This window comes from Nyctereutes procyonoides, unplaced genomic scaffold, assembly GCF_905146905.1.
Source record: "Nyctereutes procyonoides isolate TBG_1078 unplaced genomic scaffold, NYPRO_anot_genome, whole genome shotgun sequence".
NCBI lineage: Eukaryota > Metazoa > Chordata > Mammalia > Carnivora > Canidae > Nyctereutes > Nyctereutes procyonoides.
The window spans coordinates 3022215-3045262 of NW_026575151.1; the positions used below are offsets into that span (position 1 = coordinate 3022215).

The following is a 23048-nucleotide window of genomic DNA, read 5'->3' on the forward strand; positions in this document are numbered from 1 at the left end:
AGATAATCCCCTACAATACTGAATAAATCCAGTTGACTTTAAGGATCATGAATATACTTTTAAAATATATAGTTAAGATATTCTAAATCCATCTAATGTTATTTTAAAAATGAAATGATGAAACAACTAAATATTTATTTTAATATCAACCAACATGATATTTAACACCAAGGGAATTAATATGGGATTTTTATTTCATCTACAGGAAACTTTAGGACATCTATAGAATTTGAAAATGTTTTGCATAACATTTTCCTGTGAGTATGTTAACTAACTGGAATTTAAGTAAAAACTTAAAAAAAAAAATTCCCTGTGAGGCCGAATTATAAATGCAGTAATCTAAGAACTAACTTACCCTCAGTTTTCTTTGGGTCATGGCTGTTTCAAGGGCCATTTCTCTTAAGGGATCCCTGCTGATGTCAAGCATAGAGGCTTTGATTGTGTCTCCTGGATACAGGCTCAGCCGAGACTGTCTAAGGGCCATTCTGGCTTGCAGCTGCATCATTTCTTCTTCTTGCCGTTTTAGCATAATCTCTTGATTAATTACATTGCCTTCCAGGGGTGTTTCATATTGTCTACTATATAGAAAAGAGAAGAAAAGAATGATTTTAAGTCTAGTCAAGAAAGAAAAACAGGTTAAGTAAGGTATCCAGAATTTAAACAATTTTTATTTTGTCATCTGAGAAGAACCCTTGCAGTAACACTTCAATCCTACTTTTAATCAATCAATATAGCATGCTGTCCCATTTTCACTGAATAGATCTATATGCTCCTCCTCTTCTCTGAACATTTTTTTTAATTTTATTTATTTATTTATTTATTTATTTATTTATTTATTTATTTATTTATTTATTTATTTATTTATGATGGTCACACACACAGAGAGAGAGAGAGAGGCAGAGACACAGGCAGAGGGAGAAGCAGTCTCCATGCACCGGGAGCCTGACGTGGGATTCGATCCCGGGTCTCCAGGATCGCGCCCTGGGCCAAAGGCAGGCGCCAAACCGCTGCGCCACCCAGGGATCCCTCTGAACATTTTATAGTATCCTCTGAAAACTGCTTCCACTGCAGTTCTCTTCAGATGGGGCTGTTTATTCTCATAGTCCTATACCATTGGGCCGGGAGAGGAGATAGAGTTTCCCCTTAATTTTTTTTTTTAAGATTTATGTATTTATTTATTTGAGAGAGAGAGAGAGAGAATGAGAGAGAGAGAGATGAAGAGCAAGCACAAGCAGGAGGGCAGAGGGAGACAGAGAAAGAATCTGAGGCAGACTCTATGCTGAGCATGGAGCCTGACACAGGGCTGGATCTCACAATCCCAAGACCGCAACCGTAGCTAAAACCAAGAGTCGGATGCTCAACTGACTGTGCAACCCAAATGCCCCTAGATTCCCTTTAATTCTTATTTCAGCTTCCAGAACATTGCTGACTGACAATAGCCTCCAGCTTCCCCTTAAGTACATGCTATGAAATTGCTTAATCCACTGCTCTGCTTTTGCTCTAGACATTTACCATCCTGTTGGTCAAGTCTCCTGTATTCATTAAAGATTTAAGTGCTTAACTCAGTCCTTTCTCCATTAGTACTCCTGTCATCATTCAAGATGGTATTACACAGACTGAGAAGTCCTCCAGCACTCCACCTCAGCCGGCCAGCTATCTACTCCCATGGTTATACTGCCTATAAACAATAACAGCACTACCCCTAAAATGTCCTATTTCTATCCTCCAATAGCTTCTCCGTATAATCTTATTTTTTGAGCTCACTACTTTTAATACCCTTCTTCAAATAATTCACTGACTCCACTGCTTTCTCTATTTCCCCTCTGTTGCCCTTACACTGCTTGAATTCGAAGGCCCATCATTAAAATTATTCCTTTGCAAATAATCTCAATCTCATGCAACTGCGGAACTACGCTGACCAATCTCAATGGGCTCTCAGCACTGCCTGGCAACTTGTTTTCTTTGAGAACTATTTTATACCTTCTTCTCTTTCTTTTTCAAAGCTCAAATACTCTCCCCCTCTTCTGACAACCTTTCCTCAGTTTTCTTTGTGAACTAAGAAGCAATCAGGAAATAACTTCCTCATCCTTCTACGACCAAACTTTCCAGATCTACATCCATCTGCTTTGCCTTCTCTTCTGTAACAGTGATGGATCTTCTGCATACTTACTTACATAGGCCCGATATCTCTACTGGGCATGGAATTCCATCTCGTCTCCTACTCAGACTTTACTCCTGCAGTAATCCTCTTACATGCATCAATAATATTGTATACTATGTTATTCTCATTAATACACACATCATGTACTATTTCCTACTCAGAACAACAACAAAAAAGGCCTCCTTTGGTTCTATATCCCCTTTTGGACTCTATCCCATGTTTTCCTGTCTTTTAGAGTAAATCTCTTCAAATTGTCATTTAAGCTTTATCTCCACTTCATCTCTCACTCTCATGGACTCAGACCAATAGTTTTAGTCCCCACTTTTCCATCAAAGCTGTTCACAAAAATGACTGACCTCTTTATTGTCAGAGCCAAAGGATAATTCTTGATTTTCATTTTATTTGACCTCTAAGCACAAAAAGACATAATTGCTCAGTCTTTCCCATTTTGTTTTGTTTGAGAAAGGAGGAGGGGCAGAGAGAGAGAGAGGGAGAGAGAGAATCCTAAGCAGGCTGCACACAAGGCATAGTGCCTGACATGGGGCTCCATCTCACGACCCTGAGATCATGACCTGAGCCAAAATCAAGAGTCAGATGCTTAAACGACTGAGCCACCCAGGTGCCCAGTCCTTTCTATTCTTAAAACATTTCCCATCTGGAAAGCCATGATCATGTTATTTTCCTTCTACTTTACTGGCTTTTCCTTCTTGGTCTCTTTTGTTGATGCGTCCTCCATTTCTAATATCTTAATGTTAGTCTACAATAGTGCTCAGACCTCCAGATTCTCCTTGTCTACATATATATTCCACACCTACATGATCTTATTTGGTTGCATGGCAATTAATTGCCTTATATAGGCCTATACCTTAGTCTCTCCTCTGAATTCTATTTGCCTAGGTGAGTGTTCTTGTTGGATGTTAATATGCATCTTTAGGCTAATATGTCTCAAATCAGATTCTTGATATTTTCCCCCCTTGTCCAATGTTTTCTCAATCATTCACCAGTTGTTTACAACACAACTGGGAGTCATTCTTGATTCCTCTAGACTACACATCCCTTATCTAATTGAGCAGCCAAGTCCTGAAAGCACAACCTTGAAAATATCTATATCTGACTCTTCTTGATCACTAGCAATCTAATCTGTGCTATATCCATCCAAATGGAGTACCATCATTACTTCCTAACTGGGCTTTTACTTTTGTGATGTCTTCTTCAAAGAACAGAACAGAGTAATCCCGTTAAATGCAAATTAGACATGTTTTCAAGCTACCCAATGGCTTTCCATCATACATCCAAAGTGTTCACTTAAACTTCTGAGGTATGACATAATAAGGGTCCTATTTACTACCCACTCTGCTTTTCTCTCATCCTGCTGCACCCACACTGTCCTGCTGTATTCCTCTGACATGCAACACCTCTCCCATATTTCAAGGCCTCTGCTCTTGTCATTCTGTTTGTCTAGGAGGAACCCTCTGCACCTCCTGATATCTGCATAGTTCACTCTGTCACTTAAAATAGTTTTCTGTTCAAATGTAACCCTTGGGAAAAGCCTCTTCTAATCACCCTACTTGGGTAAAAGGAACTTGGACATCACAACTTTGCGCTCTCTATCCCTTCAGTCTGCTTTTTAAAAAATGTCTTTTTTAATTAAAAATTTTTTTATTATTGAAGTATAGTTCATAACAATGGTATATTAGTTTCAGGTGAACCACATGGTGATATGATAATTCTATATTACTCAATGCTTACCATGTTAAGTGTAGTCACCCTACAATGTTATTACAATATTATTGACTATATTCCCAATGCTATAATTTTCATTTCCATTACTTATTTATTTTATAACTGAAGGACTGTACCTTTTACTTCCTTTCAATTATTTTACTCCCTCTCCACCTTGGCAATCAATAGTTTGTTTTCTGTATTAATAAGTCTGCTTCTGTTGTTTGTTCATTTGTTTCGTTTTTTAGATTCCACATATAAATGAAATCACATGGTATTTGTCTTTTCTCTGTCTGACTTATTTCACTTAGCTTATACCCTCTAGGTCCACCCATGTTGTTGCAAATGGCAAGATCACATTTTTTTTTTGATGGCTGAGTAATATTCCAGCATGTGTGTCTGTCTTCTTTATTCTTTCATCTACTGATGGGCACTTGGGCTGCTTCTAGATCTTGGTTACTGTAAATAGTGTTGTGGTAAACATAAAGGTGTATATGTTTTAAATTGGTGTTTTCATTTCCTTTGGGTAAATATCCAGTAGTGGAATTACGGATCATATGGTATTTCTATTTTTAAATTTTTGAGGAAACTCCATACTGTTTTCCACAGTGGTTGTACTACTTTATGTTCTTACCAACTGAACATGAGGATTTCTTTTTCTCCACATCCTTGCCAACACTTGTTCTTGTCTTTTTTATTTTAGGCATTCTGGCAGGTTGTGAGGTGATACCACATTGTGATTTTGATTTGCATTTCTCTAATGATTAATAATGTTGAGCATCTTTTCTTGTGCCTACTAGCCATCTGTATGTGTTCATTGGAAAAATGTCTATTCAGGTCCTCTGCCCATTTATAAATTGGATTATTTGGCTTTTTTTGGTGTTGGGTTGTATAATTTCTTTATATATTTTGGATATGATCCCTTATCAGAAATACCACTTACAAATATCTTCTCTCATTCAATAGAGAAATTCAAAATTTCATTTTGTTGATTGTTGTTTGCCTCTATGTGTACTCTCTATCCCCTTAGCCTGCTTTATTTTTCTTTAAAGTACCATTATTGTCTGATGGGCATTACTTACTTGTTTTTAATGGTTTATTGGCTACCTCTCAGCCCTAGAAATTCCCCTGAAGGACCCTTTTTTTTTGGGTCTTGTTCATGACTATCTCTAGTACCTAAAAGTTCCCAGTACATGGTAGGTGCACAGCAATCATTCCTTGAGCAAATGACAGGTTAATTTTATGGCTCTCTCAATGGGGGTCAAGAATAATAATAAGAATCTAAATCTATACATTTTAACTTGTACCTGTTATTTTCATCAAATATATTAGCGTTCTTGTTCAAATTATTTTCCAGCAGAGTCACAAACAGGTACCAAAAATAACTATCATTTTATTTCTTCCAACACAATATCTGGTAGAGTTCCTATAAAAGCTAAAAAATTTGAGAGACAAAAAACCAAAATAAAACCTAAACAAAAACAAAGCAAATAAATGAACAAAAAACTAAGAAAATCTGGATCATTTAGGAATGAATAAACAGGTTGTTTTAAGTTGGAAAAACAGGTTATCTCATCAAGTAGAGAGGCACAGAAGCAGTGGGAACTGTACTATGTATAAATTGTACTTCAAAAGTTAACACAGAAAAAACTTAGAGATGTTCTTTGGAAAACAGCTTTGAACATCCTTTTTGGTCACTGAAAGACACTTTTGATAACTCAGAATCAAAAAATTACTCACTCTGCTCTATCTGACTCATAATTTCCTGTTAATTTCCCCCCACCCCTATGATACAAATCAATTGTACTGCCTGGATCTGGTTTTCCATTTCATTCTAGCTAAAGGGAATGGAAATTTTTATAAAGAAGAATGTAACATGTCTAAATACAGCACTATTTATAGATCTCACAAATATATGACCTAAAGAACAAAACAGGACCTCTTAATTGTGTGCCAGCATGTTAAGGATGTTATCAGAAACCTTTGTTCGTTCGCATTCAGAAAACTGCATTTGAATAAGGAATTTAGAGTATTTTAGTTGATGTGTCTTTCTGTGGGTGGAAAAATGGGTGGGATTGTCTAAAAGAAGTAGAGTTTAGCATCTTACATTAAATATAACATATACACAGACTTATCAATCTACTTCTTGAAAAGTTTTTTTAATGTAGGTCTATCTAATAGAGATGCTATGAATGCCACATTAAGTTTATTTTCTCTCAAAGTGTGAAATAAAAGATAGTTTATCATTAGAACATGATTTGATGAGCTAAAGTGGCTTTAAAGTTAATGTCTGACCTCCACCTCTGAAACTAGTAATACATTATATGTTAATTGAATTTAAATAAAATTAAAAATCCCAACCATTGGAGTAAAAAAAAAAAAAATTAGTATCTCCTAAAAATAAAACCTAGAAACAGCTGAAACAAAGATTCTCTCATAATTTTTAAAGTAACTTATCAAGAAAATTGAAATAAGACTCACAAAATGACTTAATTTTATTTGAAGGAATATGTTTTTAAATAACAAATGAACCATAAAAATCAATTTTTAATACATAAGACCAATAATTCTTCAGTTGTTACTTTACTTATGCTGTTCATCAAGCAAAAGAGTATCATGCTATTTATATAAATTTTCTCTAAATTGAATTTATAAGAATGATACCTTCAGTTCACCATAGAGCTTAGTGCATTTCAGTATTTGCTTCTTATTGCTGTTAATCCCAAAATGCTTTTGTGTCTTTAATAAAACTGTATAATATCAAATATAAACCTATCCTCATCTCTTTCTTACCTCTTTGTTCAAAATTACCAAATCAGGGTTATCATCACAACGGGATCCTAGTTATACAAAATTCTATTATGTAAATATAATACTGTTTTAGATAAATGAATATTAGAACTTTCCTCAAAGGAAAGTATCATGTACTATTTTAAAATGCATAAGGGAGAAAAGATAAAAATTTAATAAAAACTGCAATATTAAAAGGAATAACTTTAGTGTACTGTATTCAATTACTTGGGAGTCTAAACCCTAGATAAACTGTCTGTTTTAATTACATGCCTAGGGTTACCTGGTCTATTCATAGTTTACAGGTGTGAAACAGTGTCTGCCAGAATTAATTAGCTAAGGGGCAAGTTCTTGTTAATCTCCAAATGATTCTTTTGTATATGGTGACACTTGAACTAAATGAACTACGGTATCAAATTAGAAAGATTTCCATAGTTTAGGAGTAAATTCTGAAGCAACCTCTTGTTCTAACAGCAATTACAAATTTCAAATTAATGTATAACATTAACAATATGCTTTAATTCATGTAAGGGACCTGTGCATACATGAAAAGCCTACACATGAAAATATTCAGTATTGATTTGACACATTTCAGTTTAAACAAAAATACATCAAAATATAGCTATAATACCACCATCTTAAGCATAGCACAAGAATAATATCTAACACCTTATAAGAAAGTTGAGTATTTCAGTATGAAAATGAATTTGAAACAGCCCAAATTGGGCTTTAAAAAGATACAAGATAACCTCTTTTAGCTAGTAAATATGTAGTGAATAATTAACTTTTTACATAATAGGCTACTTAGTAGTAACCCACTCATTATCCATTCAACAAATAACACGCCCTGAAAACCTGCTTGTTGAGCCTGTTCAACCTTTCAAAAAAGAAAATATTCTTTTAGAAATCAAGGCTTACTATCTTTTCACATGCTTAATGCCATCCCTTTAGAACTTCCTGTTAATAAGTTATTTTATCTTCATATTGACAATTTTAATTTCAAGCACAAACTATAAATTATCAGAGCCAAATCTTTCATTTTATTTATTTATTTGAGAGAAAGAGAGAGAACATGAGTAGGGGGGAGGAGACAGAGCAAGAGGGAGGAGCAGAGCCCAATGTGAGCCCCACATGGGATCATGGCCTGGAGTGAAGGCAGATGCTTAACTGACTAAGCCATCCAGGCACCCCTGGTGCCAATTCTAATTTTAAAAGATTCCAATAGGCTCAAACTCAAACTCCTACATGTCTTTCACATAATTAAATGAATTCCGAATAATTTAAAGAGGGCAAAAGAAAGGAAAATTGAGAAAATAGAGAAAAGAGGATAATTCTCCTTGATTCTAATAAAAAAAAAAAAAAACAACCTGTTGCTGGAAATATATTATTACTATTTTTTTCATATCACTTACCTTGGTCTCTGTGACTGGCCTTGACTTGTGCTTTCATCTACCCCTGGGAGACCACTGTTGGATTCAAACCTCTTGGAAGCTTCACTTTTTTGTACTAATTAAAGAATGAAAAAAGGAATGGAAAAATAAATAATGGCATAGGTGATAAAAATATGAAGTAACCTTACTTAAAACTCAAACATTTAGCAGATACATTAAGGTGAGTTTTATAAATCATATTCATATCACTAAATTAATGACATCATTAAACTCTTCACCGATAAGTCTGTTATTTTGAAAGATAATGAATTATTTCCTATTATGAAAATGACTACATTGTTGTTTAAGCTCCTATAATACTGTCAAAATGAGTAACCGGCAGCTTTTTATAATTTTCAAATTTTATGCAGATTTATTCTTTTGATGCCTTATATCTCAACATTACTGAAAAAGAACATTCATTGTTTCTTAAAAATAGTTTGGTTATTCAGATGCCTCTCACCTTGTCGGAAATCTGATTCAGAGGAAATAATAGATGGACTTTCACTGGAGGTACTAAAGATATCACTGTGGTAAGTTTTATATCTTCGAATTGGTTCTAAAAGGATTAAAACAAACACATTAGAAAACAAATCCCTTAATTGTTCCACATAAATAAAATAAAATGTTACATTTACTCTTATGAGATTAGAACATTTTATATATTGCTTTAAATTTAGCAATTGCTGGATGGTATTCAAATGATGTGACTCTAGTTTTGAGGCAGTTTGGCATACTGGTTAAGAAACTGGACTATGACACCAGATTACCTGGGTTTGAATCTCAACTCACTACTTGCCAGGTGTGTGACACTTTAGGAAGGTAACTGAACCTTCCCGTGACTCATCCTCTTCAGTTGGAAAGGGGGTATAATAATAGTGCACACCTGGTAGGTTTGCTGTGAACATTAGATGAGTTAATATACGAAAAGCTCTTAGAACAGAGCTACTAAGTATTATTATTAAGCAGTTTTTGAATGCACTATGTAGAATTGTTTTACATGCTAAAAGGGATAGAAAATCCAAAGACATAGTCCCAAGCTCAATAATTTAAAATGTATTAAGCACAAAATACTAAATTCAAGACAGTGTTTAGATCCACCAGAATGAGATGAATAAGCATTGGGAGTGGTGGTGGGGGCTGTGTGGGGTTCTGCAATGTGTGCTCTGGATGAGGTGGGAAGGACAACATTAAGATAAAAATTCTAAATGTTTCTAATTCATCCTCTCTTCTTCACACTAATGAGCATAGATCACTATTCATCTCATGTCTGGATTATATCATGTGTCCTAGATTCCTCCTTCTGCAGTCTTGCTCATTTCGTATTATAATTCACATTAAAGAGTGGACTTTTCAGAAATGAAAATCTGAGCATCTTACTATTATTTCTTAAAGTTTTCAAAATACAATTTAAAAACTTGTTAGCTTGGTATTCAAAGCCTTTAATAACCTGGTCTCTGACTACATTTATAACAGTGGCCCTTCGTATTGTGGAGTCACAGATTCATTTGTTAGAATTTGATGAAAACTACAGACCTCTCTCCATCCACTCCCCAAAACATACAAAAACACAAACATTTAAATAGAACTTTAAAAATTCAACATTAAAAAAATAAAAAAATAAAAAAAAATAAAAATTCAACATAAAAATATAGACGGAATGAGTTATTTGAATCTTTGCGGCAGAGTGGAATGTCTGGACATGATCTTTGTCAGTAGATAATAAGCCTACAGATTGAGAGAGACTGAAGTTGCAAATGATGGTGGGGACAATTGATGAAAAAATGCGAAGGAAATGGGATGAAAAAAATAACCCAAAATACATGAATGGTCATTTCAGCAAGGAGGAAGAACTTTTTCTTCTTAAGAGAAAGAAATGATGGACAAGGGAAAAAGTGAAAATAACAGAAGTTGTACTCATATCAGAAGTTGTCTACTTCTGGTAAGAAAAAGTGTGTCACTTCCTGGGATCCAGTGGCCGGGAGCTTGAGAAGAGTAAGGAAATTCTGCTATGAACAATGTGATAAGAGTAAAAACCACATGAAAGTTTTAAGAGTTTAGATTAGGCTAGAATGCATGAATTTCGTTGGAACCAATCAGAATTTTTTTTGGCTTTTTCTTGGCACTAGAGAAAGAAAACTATGGGAAACACGTAGAACTGAGTGGGGAGACCTGGGATGTACGATAACATACAATGGATATATGTGAGGGATTCTTTTTTACTAGTTTGCAAACTTGAGAACAGGAACTTCACAAAATGAATAATTCCTTGCACTGCAGGGTGTTCAGTAGAGACTGTTAAAAGAAAAAGGGATGAATAAATGAATGAAATAGTCAAATGGCACCATAGGAACCAGGCTTCTAGAACCAGGATGGAGATGATGGCCTGGAAGAATTAGGAGGTCATGCTGAGACAAAGCTTTAAATAAAGAAAAGAGGAGTAAAAGGAAAAATGGCCATGGACTTGACTGAGAGGAAGTTGCCCATAGTTACCTGGAGAAGTAGGCATGATACCCCTACTTGGTTCAGTTTTGTACACACTGAACATGAGTGTGAAATAATGCCATAATTAGTGGAGTTTTGGGATTGAGAGTCCAAATATTTACTAGTACTTTTTAAAAAATGATTCCATTCTACCACAAGGAAGTCTCATGGTAAATAAGATAATTTCTTAAAAATTCCTCTGGTTTAAGAGAAGTGAGATTTGGGAAGATTTTAGAAGACCTCAAACAATGTTTTTTTCCTAATTATATTTAATTTTAATGAACAGTTAAATGGTTACTTAAGACCAGCTGCTATTTTCCAGGAGGCACTGAAGAACTTTTTTTATGTTGTTATAGAACTGCCATGTTAAATTTTTGAAGGATTTCCCTAAGGTAACTTGAACAAATTACACACCTGGCATTGAAAGGTATAGAAGAGTAAATAAAACCAACAAGGACTCAAATGTACAGAGGCAATATGGTTTTTACCTTACAAAGAAAAGTACGAAGTTGCAATGAGCCTTTTTGGTAGACAGAGAACTTCAGTTACTTGGATGTTAAGCCATGCAATGACAACTTTACACCCCACACTGAATGAATTTACTGTTTCATAACTATTTCTGCCAAGTGGCTGTAAGGCAGTAAATACATTTTAAGTTGAATTTCCATTCTTCGGTGGCGCTTCATAATTGTTCTTATATTATTTCATGTGTCCATGTTCCCTTTCCTTTTTTCTAATTCTTGGGTCCCTTCTGTGAGACAAATTAATGTAATATTGATTATCCCCTCTTAAAAGCAAAATAAATAATTTCCCCTTGATGAACTGTTGGTCTATAAATGTTCTCAGGACCACACCTATGGGGAGGAAGGGCACTGACTTATGATGCTTTATTGCTTTATAGTAATGGGGCACTGGCACTCCAGAAATGTGGACGGGATGACTAGCTTTGTAGCACTACTAAGGAGAAGAGAAGATTTTGTTTTTTTCTTCAAACACTGTGGAGTCTATGTTAATTAAAGTGTAGGACTCTCTGTTGTAAGCTTCTTATATTCTGGAATGTATCTTTTAAAATGATGTTAGCCATGTTCCTTTCATGCAATGGCATGGTCTGATTAAAGTTCCCAGGCAATATTTACTACTCAGTCATGTTTACAAAGGCTAGCCTTTTTAAGTATGGGCTTTCCACTTCTGAATAATAAATTTAACCATTTCACGAATTATTATGAAATTTGCTACAAACATAAAATTATTACAAATGTGTCCTTTACCAAGAGTGTATCTCACATTGGTATATATGGAGAGCCATATTTTATGCTTATAGATCAAATGATCTGATAGGATCAGATAGGAACATTGCCTGGCTTTCTAAGATGACCTACTGAAAAGCATCTAGTAGACACTAACTAGTTGCAGAGCAGCTTTTATCCTCTGTTCTGGTATGCAGAAGAAGGGTAATCCCTAATTATTCATGAGGTGTCTTAACATTATTGACAACTTTTATTTTTGAAGGATCCAGGTACCACAGATGTGTTTTCTGTGCATAATATAAGCACTTTTGATTTGGTCCAGATCTCAGGAATGTGGTATTAACTAAGTGATTTAAAAAGGAAAAAAATTATTATGAAGACTTCTACAGACACAAAAACAGAGAGAACAATATCCATCTCACATATCCATCTCCTAAATCAATCAAACCTAGTGATTGTTATTTTAATTAAAAAATGTCAGACTATTTTTTTAAATAATGAAATGCTCCCAAGTATTTATTGTATACTACAAAGTTTTATGAATGCTGCTGTTCATGTGAGATATTTGTAGTTTTCTTTTCCCATAATATCTTTGTCTGGTTTTGACATTATGGTAATGCTGGCATTGTACTTAACAGGAAGTGTTCCCTCTTTCTCTGTTTCTTTTTTAAAAGATTTATTTTTTTTTTTAAGATTGTATTTATTTGGGAAAGAGAGAGAGAGAATATGAGTAGGGGGAGGAGCAAAGGGAAAGGGAGAAGCAGACTCCCTGCTGGGCAGAGAGCCTGATGTGGAGCTTGATTCCAGGACCCTGAGATCATGACCTGAGCTGAAGGCAGACGCTTAACCAATTGAGCTACCCAGGCACTCCCCTCACACCACTTTAAACATATAAAGTTGTAGTATGTGATCATGAACACTATACTTTTAATATTTAGGATATTGTGAAGATTTACACGATATTCTGAGCTCACATAAAGCTATTTCAGAGGAAACATTCAAATCTACAATCTTCACATTAAAATGAATTTAAGCCAGCACAAACTGTAATCTAAAAACATCATTTACAAGTGACCCATATTCAAGCTCAGACAAGTGACAGGCAGAAAGTAAGACTCAGACAACTACAACATCAGGAACTAAATAACCATAAAAAATTTTTAAACTTTGCATTTTTAAGGTTATGGCCCTAATGAAATATTTCAATTTTCAAATAAACCAGAGAAACAAAAATAATATTATGTTTTCATGTATTAAGTATTTTTCTCTGTGCTTTCTTTTGAGGGGATTACTTTTTAGAGATTAAAGATTATACCTTTTATACGTTCAATAGAGTCCACTATATTCTATGTTATACCATGCTACATGATCCATAAATAGAACATATTCTAAAATCCCTTGAGATCGATAACATTTTTAATCAGGAGGAACAGAACTCGTTCAAGTATAAATACATGTAATTGAGGAAAGATATGTGCAGAAATGCTCTGTGAACTGTAAATTACTTTACAGACATAAAATTTGTGCAGAGTAGGAATAGAAATAAATAAATAAATAAATAAATAAATAAATAAATAAATAAATAAGTAAGTAAGTAAGTAAGTAAGTAAGTAAGTAAGTCTCCAGTTCTCTTGATCTACAACAGTTTTGTGTAATGTAGCAGCCACCAATCTAGGCTGTGTCTTGCATCTGGGCTGGCTATGCCACTCTAGAATCCTCCAGGATCCTGCGTTATTATGACTTCATTACCCCTTCTAAAGCGTTCAAACAGTACAGATCTCTAAAGGAAATTGACCGCATTTGCTGTTGGTTGGTTAGGTTATGACTTCTCTTAGAGTTAGAAAAGGAGGTGGGATTTCTCCTCACTGCACAGAATTCATTAGAAAATATTGTTGAATCACATATCTGAAATAGCACTTACCAAATACTGAATATTAATAGCTATATTGCAATACTCAGTTTAGATTAATACTTATTGAGTATCATGTAGGGTATAGTGGTAGATACTAAGGAAACAGCTATGAATGAGACCATGCCAAATTTCTGATGTTTACAGGAGGAGAAACAAGCTCCTTAAAACAAATAATTTCAATGAAAAATGGGCCATCACCCTAAACTGGAAGGTGAGACAAAGTTTCCTGAACATGGCTATGTCTGAAAGCTTTTTTTTTTTTTTAAGATTTATTTATTTATTTTAGAGAGAGGGAGAGTGCACTCGAATGAGGTGGGGGGCAGAGGGAGAGGGAGAGGGAGAGAAAGAATCTTAAGCAGGCTCCACGTCCACACAGAGCCAACAAGGGGCTCGATCTTAGGATACTGAGATCATGACCTGAACCAAATCAAGAATTGGAGGCTTAACTGACTGAGCCACCCAGGCACCCCAGTTTTGGATTTTAAAAGAGAGATAAGTTTTGAAGAAAAATTTCTCTATATATATCACTAGAAGTATCCTACATGGTGAACTGTAGTATTTATAAACCCATCCCCTTGTTTTTCTGAAATGCAACTCTAAAAATGTAAGAACTTCCAAATCCAACCTTCTCATGAAAATGGAAATATTAAGATGCCTCAATAATAAGAGCAGGCTCACATACTTTAGTGTTTACATATTCTAGTTGCACAACACAGAGTTTAACCTGTATTCACAAGACAGTCACAGAATAGCAAAACTAGGCTAGACCAGAAGTCACAATATTGTTTTCTTTAAACAATACTTAAGATTGAAGTAGATTGATTTATAATTTCAATATTTAACTGTAGTCACTTTTGAACAATTTAATTATATCTGCTTTTCATATTCCATTTTAAAAGATTTTATTTATTCATGAAAGACAGAGAGAGAAAGGCAGACACACACACACACACACACACACACACACACAGAGGCAGAGACACAGGCAGAGGGAGAAGCAGGCTCCATGAAGGGAGCCCGACGTGGGACTCGATCCCGGGTCTGCAGGATCAGGCCCTGAGCCGAAGGCGGCGCTAAACTGCTGAGCCACCCGGGCTGCCCTTCATATTCCCTTCTAGTATTTATACAGAATGCAGAGGAGTTTTGACTATTGGAAGCAAACTGCTATCCCCACCCAGGGTGTGGAGTACTGTTCAGACTATATTCACAGTACTGGTTCCAAGTCAATCTCTCATAATCAGGAATGTGCTATCAACCCACACGGCAATGTTAGATAGGGAGTATGTGGTAATTACATACAAGAGAAATGGTGACAGAAACTTCTGTTAGAAAACAGACAATTTGTCAGATTTTGAGATGGGAGTACAGAGTGGAAAAAAGATACTAGGAACAAAGAAGAAAGAGGAAGAGTAGACTAAGACAGTCCTATATGAAGGTGAAAAAAGTAAAATGAAAAGAATAAAGCCAAGAAAGAGAGAGTCCCATCAAAGTTTAAAACTAGTTTTCATGGAAAATCTGTTAATGTTTCTGTCTGCCCCTTCCTTACTGCTTTTTGTATGTAGGGAACTTTCTGAAAGATTAAATATTAATTCAATAATTATATAAATGATCTTATATTTGTAAGTTTTAAACTTCAACTTTCTCAGGGTCTTTTCTGTTCCTTTCTTATTTTGTTCTCAAGGAAATCGGAGCACTCAAAGCCAACCATTCATTGCTATTTGATAATTTATGATCTTATTTCATTGGCTACTGGATCATTGCCTTACAAAATCCTAGTATAGGAAAGCCCATTAAAATACTATCTACCACAATAGAGCATGTGACACCACAGAGCTCCATCTTAATCCCTATCCAGTGTGGTTTGCTGCAGAAAGAACCAAAAGTGCCTCATTCAGCCTTTTTTTTAAAAAAAAAGATTTTATTTATTTATTCATGAGAGACAAAAAGAGAGAGAGGCAGAGACACACGCAGAGAGAGAAGCAGGCTCCACGCAGGGAGCCAGATGTGGGACTCGATCCCGGAACTCCAGGACCATGCCCTGGGCCGAAGGCAGGCACTAAACCCTGAGCCATCCAGGGATCCCCTCATTTAGCCTTTTAAAAAAAATTATGCTATCTCATTTTACTGTATTAAAAATTATATAATTTTATTAGGAAGAGACTTAAGGGGTTTATTAGGTGGTTAGTTGAATAGCCAACCTTTCAGCCAGTAAAAAAATTTCCAAACAATGTATCTGACATGTATCTGGTTTCTGCTTGAAATCAGAATGGCAGAGTGGAAAAAACTTACTCTGAATTTCAAGAGATCTGGATTCTAAATACAACTTTTATGAATTATGAATTATGTATCTCCTTTGGCAAACTAGTCTACTCTTGGCTTTTGAAAATGAAAACTTTGGTTTTAGCATCCAGATTCCTTCCAGTACCAACTCTGGTCTCCCCTCTGCTAGTTGGCTGGTTGATGTTGTTAGCTAAGGAGATGCTATAGAAATGATTTAGGTAAAGGCTCCTTTCAAGAGGATGGATTAAGGAAAGGGTTATACATCTAGTTGAAGAAAACTGTATTTCCTATTAGTTCAATGAGCCTCCTTGCATGCTTAAAAGGACAGACCAAAATTGGGGAGTTACTTTTCTTCCAATTGCTGTATTAATCCAATGAACAGGAACATATCGTTTTTAAAAATTCGTAAGTTACACGAATTGGAAATTCTTAAACTGGAGCTCTGAAATCTAGATGGAAGTCCACAGTCTCCCATAATGATGGAAACTCTATCATTAACTAGTTATGCAATCTTGGATAAGTTATTAACTTCACGAACTCAGGGGTATGTACTCTAAGACATCTTCTAATTATGTAATTACTGATAGCCAGTAGCAACTACCAGACTTAAAGATCACAAAAATTGTACAGAGAACTATTAATATTTTTAAATGGCTTAAAACAAGAATATTTAAAAAGAAATGTGTACATTAGCAGCTGCTGTTCTGCTTGATTTCTCACATATAAAAAGCATCTGTGGAGCCTACTTTTCATGAGAATTAAATGAAATAAATGGGATTTGAATTGTTTTCTATTCTTTTTTCTTCTTTGTATATTAGCTAAAATCTTTATATTAGTAATCTGCAGTTCTGTTTGAACAGCTAACAGAAATTATCTCACTTTTAGAAAATGCACAGGATAAAACCAACAAATTACTCAACTAAATAACTAAGAATCATCACTTCTGAATTCCAAACATCAAACATTCTTTTTGAAGAATACTTTTAGTCTAAAGCAAATATAATTTATTACTACTTACAAGTTACTATATAATAATGGAGTTTATTTAAGATGGTGTAAGCATTTCCATAATATACCAACATTTTCAAGGTATCTCTTTAAATTGGTTATAAAATACATTCTGGGAGAAAACGGGTAGGTTCTTTGTGAGAACAAATGCTTTTAAAAATTGTTCAATAGCAAAGAAAGATTTCAGGATAAAAATGGTCCTGTATCAAACAATTCAAAGCGTATTTTATTTTTAAAAAGAAATCTTTTCCCTTTCTTCTTTTCTTGTATCTTTTGTAATGAATATAAAATTTCTAAATTTGGAAGTTAGGTTTTGCAGCAAGTTACTCTTGTTAATAAATAAGGGTCAATAACATTGTACATCATCTTTGTAGATATATATGCATATTTGGAAACAAGTTGTAAACAAGTTGGTCTATTTGAGTTTCTTTAACACATGTGCCTGCACACATTCCCTGACAAGATAACGGGCTCATATGTAAACTAGGACATAATTTGGCTTAATACTCATTTTATAGGTAGTCAAAAATCACCTATTTAAACAAAATATGTCAGGTTATTGTAGTATAATTTAACACATTAAATATACTTCCATTAGTGTTTGGTTTCTCTACTGTTTAACTCTGAAACCAAGGTTCAAGGGTAAGAAAAACACTTTTCTCAGACTTCACTAATCCAGATTACAATTAATTTACCAAATACTAAGTAAATAATCTTTTAAAACACAAAAGAACATTAGAAATTATGATTTAATTTTTAATATTCATTGTTAAGAAAATATTCAATTTCTTAAATTTAAAAATAGTCATCTACATCAGTATAAAGCTTCACTATTTATACTCTGAGACTATCATGGTTTTATCTATTGAATAATTAAGGGTTTGTTTGTTTTGCACAATGGGCAAGAATTCTTCACATAAACATCTCTATGAGGGTATGTCATAAGATGATTAGGCTAAGTTATTATTCGTATGTTAGCTGTTGTGCAATATTAGATAATCATGAAGTACAATTTCTGAAAGAGAAGACTAAGCTACAGAAAATATCTTTTCTGCTACAACTCTAAAAGCTTACTGATCAGAGTTAAACAGTAAAACTATGCATAAAACAATTTTCTAAGTTATTTTCTGCCCTTGAAAGTTTATAATCAAGATTATAAACAATTGTCTAATGTTTTCTTTAAATGTACATATATATACCTGTATAATCAGTTAAGAGTTTGATAATTTCCTTATAATTTCAAATTCATCACTAATTTGCAATTGGAAAAAAAAGAAGGAAAGCTTCTTTTACTAGATGTAAAGCACGATGTGTAGCGTATGTTGAGTATGTTTAGTCCAGAGCTATGCTTAAGTAACAGAACAAACCTCCAGCAGAACACTTTAAAGGTAATCTTATATAATCAAAAATACTTCACTGGAACAATGGCCTTAAAGATGAATATGACCCTTGATTATGCCACTGTACTTTTTGAACTAGAACTGAAAGCTTCCTTTCAGCTATGTCCCAATGTTTGCCTATGAGGCAAAAGGGAGATAACAAAACTTTAAACTTCAAAAATGTAGAGGATTAGGTTGATAACTCTAATTTTGTTATCTTTTCCATTTATTTATGTTAAAAATAGCCTCTGTCCATATCTAACACATTTTACTTTACTCCATATATTGAAGTTTGTGTGTCAATCAGGAATTTTGAACCAGAGCTCTGCCCTGCAAATAAGAATTTATCATTGATAAAGTTGTTTATCAATGCACCTCATACTAATATTATAATAATTTGATTGGTCAATCACTTTACATTATTTAACCTATTTTTGTCAAGCATATTTTACAGATGTGATAAATTGCACTTGGAGGGATTAAGCCCAGTTGCTGAACTAAGGATCACTTACTATTGATGCAGTAAATAATTCAAACCTAGGCTGTCTGACTATAAATCTATAAATCTATAAATCTAAATACCATAACTTTTAAAATATAGATTGAAACTTCATTCCAGATGAAACAATTTATGGTCACCAAGAGTTGTGTCCCTAAGTTTGTTTTTTGAAGTTGGTGGTTTGGGAACCAATGCACTATCACCAGGCTACTCTGCCTCCCTAGAATTGCTGATTTTGAATAACTGCCTCTTATTTCCATGAACCAGTCCTTTAGGGAAGCCTCTTACGAGTGTGCAAGATAGACGGTACTGTGGAGAAGTAGAAAACATGGCTCCTGCCCTGAGAAGCTTACAGTCTAAGAATATGCAAAATATTGAAGGGTTATAAAAGTGCCTGGACTGGGAGACTTTTACTAAAGATGACTTTGTGGGAGCACTGGAGTTTGATTAGGGTTTTGGTGGAAAGGAGGACAGAAACTGACAGAGAAGAGACTAACCTGGGTATAAAGGTTTGGCAGTGGAAATAAGACTTGTGGAATGGTTTAATAACCCTTCTTTATTTCAAATCACAATTTCAAATATTTCAATTAAATTCTCTCTCAAACACATACAAAATTACTAACCTTCTACATTCATGGCTTCTCTCAGAACCTGAAGTTTCTTTTGTCTCTCTCGAATTCGGTCCAAAGCACTTGATATTGCTGAGGAAGTTGGCAATTCTCGGGCATGAAACATTGGATCTACTTTCTGAGGACCAAAGATATCCAAGGCTATGCTTCCATCTGAGTATCTTGCTTCCTTTTTCCTAGGGGTAGTTGAAGTCCGTACTGTTACTGTCTCAGGAAGATACTGTCGGAATCCACCAGTTTCCCCAGAAAAGTCTCTGTCAGCTGTGCAAAGCAAATCCATGGATGAAGCCCAAATCTTCTTCTTAGGAAGCACATCAATGCCAGGGATAGTTCTTTTTTCTGGGCCACTAGTTTTGAACTGGTAAGGGGAAGAGGCATTTTCAGAATCTTCATGTCCAGAATTATTATCTGATGAAATGTCCTTGAAATAATCTTCCTCATCTTGTGTATCTCTGATGGACAGAAATCCCATTGATTTACTAAGCCCTTTGTTAAGAAAGGTCTGATGAGAGAATGGAGACTTGTGTATGTCTAGTACATCAGAAGTAGCGCTTCTTCCTGGAATGATAAGAATCTATCATGTATGCATAGAATTTTTAGAAAATAATTGGAATGTAACCTTATTATTGACAGTGGAAGTGCTGGTAATTTCCTAAATTTTCCTAATGAAGGATCAGAGATGAAAGGGAATGGTAGTGATAGTGAAAGTGAAAAGAAATGCTGTGTTGGTATTTTCTAGTCATTTAAATATTTTTAAAGAGGAAAAAAAAGAATTCTTGCTATATTACAGATGAAAAAGGATTATAGCATTTGGAATTCATAAGCATCAAAGTTTTATTATGATTAGAAACGATTTCAGAAAATTTAATTGTTTGAAATCCAGATAATTTGATTGTTTAAATTATGTAAGAAACTTAATTTTTCCATGGCAGACCATCATGTCCTAAAATAGTTTTTTCTCTTGAACATAAAGCATCAATATTTGTCAATTGGAATAAAGTACCAATTATTTTATTCTTTAGTCTTTGATGTTGATACAGTAAAAACAGTAAGTCATTCTAATTTTTTTATGGCACCAGTCTGTAAATGCATCGAGACACAGCAAAAATATCCAACCAGTAATTCATTTTTGGAATCCTAGCATCAGTGACACAAAAAATCATATATCTCCCCTATAAAAAAAGAAATGTAGAAAAATACCTTCGAGTTACTGATGCAAAAGCCCATAAACATTGAAGATTTCCTGTGTGACCTTCTGTGATCCCTCTTTGATAGCTTATTTGCTATGTATACAGTATAAAATAATGACTAAAACTTTCATAGGAATAATAAATTGCTTAGTAATTCATCTGAATAAGTCAATTTCCTCTTCAGGGTGACAGCTATAGGCTTTAATTCTGTGACTCCACATTTCACCTTAATAATCTTAGGAAAGTGAATTCATTTCAGAGTGATCAACAAAGAACTGCTCACCGGAGAATTGGATTCAAACATTTTGCTTTTTTTGCAACTCATCTTTCCCTGAACACGGATCCACTTAAGTGCAAATACGGATAACACCAATATTTGGGGGCATGTCATATAAAGAAGACTGAGAATGTATCACACCACATCCAAATATAGATTGTCATAGACTTTAGCTTCTAATGTAAGATAATTTAAAACTGATAAACACATCTATGTTATAGTATTTTAGGAGTAAATTACATTCTTAAACCACATATTGAAACTCATTAATTTAAAATTTTATTAAAAAATAGAGAACAGAGAATACATTGGGTGAAAGATAAGAGCTGAAAGGACCTAAGGATCATACAATCATAGATGAACTCAACAATCTGCCTTCTTTTACTGCTTGACTACCAACAAGTAGCCAAAACTTAGAGAAAATTTTAAAAACTGAGAATTTTGGCAACATCATAAATTCATAATCAAACACCTTGGACACTCACAATGTCAATGTGTTAACAGTAATTTCATTCATTCTGCACAAGGCTTCACTTTTCCTCATTCTTCAAACTTCCCACATTAATTCCCTCTTCTCTTTTCTGATGATCTTGCTTTATATTCCATCAAGAAAACAGAATGTCAGAGAGTGCTTTTTCATTTTCCCATGGCTAATTCTATACATCTACCTGTGTCTGCCAATCTTTTCCCTTGCCTCAAAAGATGACATTTTCTACCAGTTGAAGGCTGATTCCAAATATATGTTCAATCCCCTTCTTCTTCTAGGTTATCAGAGATTTTACTTTGGTTAACTTCTGCCGTCTATCTTAATTAATCCCCTTTTCTATTGAGTCATTCCCATTAGTATACAAACATGCTTTAATATCTCTTTAATAAAAAGCAAATTAAACAAAACCTCTCCCCTGTTACCACCAATCTCTGTGCTCCTGCTGTCTCCAATTTCTTATTTCCCATTCAGATTCTACTCACATTAGTAAACTTCCAACTCCTCCATACTTTGGCAACTATCATTATGTAAAACTAATGACCTCATTATTGCCAAATCCAATAGATGTTTTACATTCACATCTTACCTCTCAGCAACAACTGATGGTGATGACACTTACTTAATGAAGCACTTTCCTCTCTTTACAAGACTGGTTTTCTCCTACATCTTAGACTGCTCATTCTGAGTCTTTGCTTTTTCCTCCTCTATTAGATATCCAAATGTTCGATTTCCTCAGGTATCAGTTTTAGAACCTTTTCACTCTTTTCTTATATAATTTCATCTACTAACAAGGCTTTAAATAATTATCTACATACTCTTAACTCCCAAATTTATATTCTTGGTACCAATGTCTTCTGGGAGCTCCAATCTTCTATGATCGAGACTTTTTTTAATAAAGATTTTATTTATTTATTCATGAGAGACACACAGAGAGAGAGGGAGAGGCAGAGACACAGGCAGAGGGAAAAACAGGCTCCATGCAGGGAGCCTGACATGGGACTCGATATCGGGGCTCCAGGATCACGCCCTGGGCTGAAGGCGGCGCTAAACCGCTGAGCCAACCGGGCTGCCCAATGATCGAGACTTCTATTAGTATATCTTAGAAGCACCTCAAACTTAACATGCTTAATACTATTTTTTGTTTCCCATATCTAGAGATGTCCATTCAACCCCAATCTTTCTAATTTCAATACATGGCATCACTATCCAAATGATTGCTCAAAACAAATATGGGCACCATCCTGAAATCCTTCATCATCCTTACTGCCAGTATCAAATTCATCAGAAGTGTTGGCTATTTAACTTCTCAAATATATTTTATTCCATGTGATTATTTCTGTTTTCACCGGCATCATCCTATTTCCAGTTAATATTATCAATTAACTAGAAAACTGCAACAGCTTCTGGATAGGCCTCCCTACTTATTCCTTCATCCAACCACTCTCTATAGTCAGCAGCCAGAGTTATCTTCTCAAAAAACAAATTCCATGATGCCACCACCCTTTTCAAAAAGTCTCAAAAGCATACTATTACACTCAAAATAAAATCAAGAC

General features: G+C 34.5%; 1 protein-coding gene across 8 annotated transcripts in view; it reads right to left on the bottom strand.

Moving 5' to 3' along the window:
- Positions 1-23048, bottom strand: part of PTPN13 (protein tyrosine phosphatase non-receptor type 13) — a 204645-nt gene that overhangs the window by 77015 nt on the left and 104582 nt on the right. For 7 of the 8 annotated variants that reach the window (XM_055313035.1, XM_055313034.1, XM_055313037.1 and 4 more), the window contains exons 7-10: positions 19536-20099; positions 8567-8662; positions 8086-8179; positions 356-578 (exon numbers count right to left, since the gene is read on the bottom strand). In XM_055313035.1, the coding sequence (XP_055169010.1) occupies positions 356-578; positions 8086-8179; positions 8567-8662; positions 19536-20099 (977 nt within the window). The remainder of the gene's footprint in view (positions 1-355; positions 579-8085; positions 8180-8566; positions 8663-19535; positions 20100-23048) is intronic. The other variant, XM_055313038.1, reaches the window with a different exon arrangement.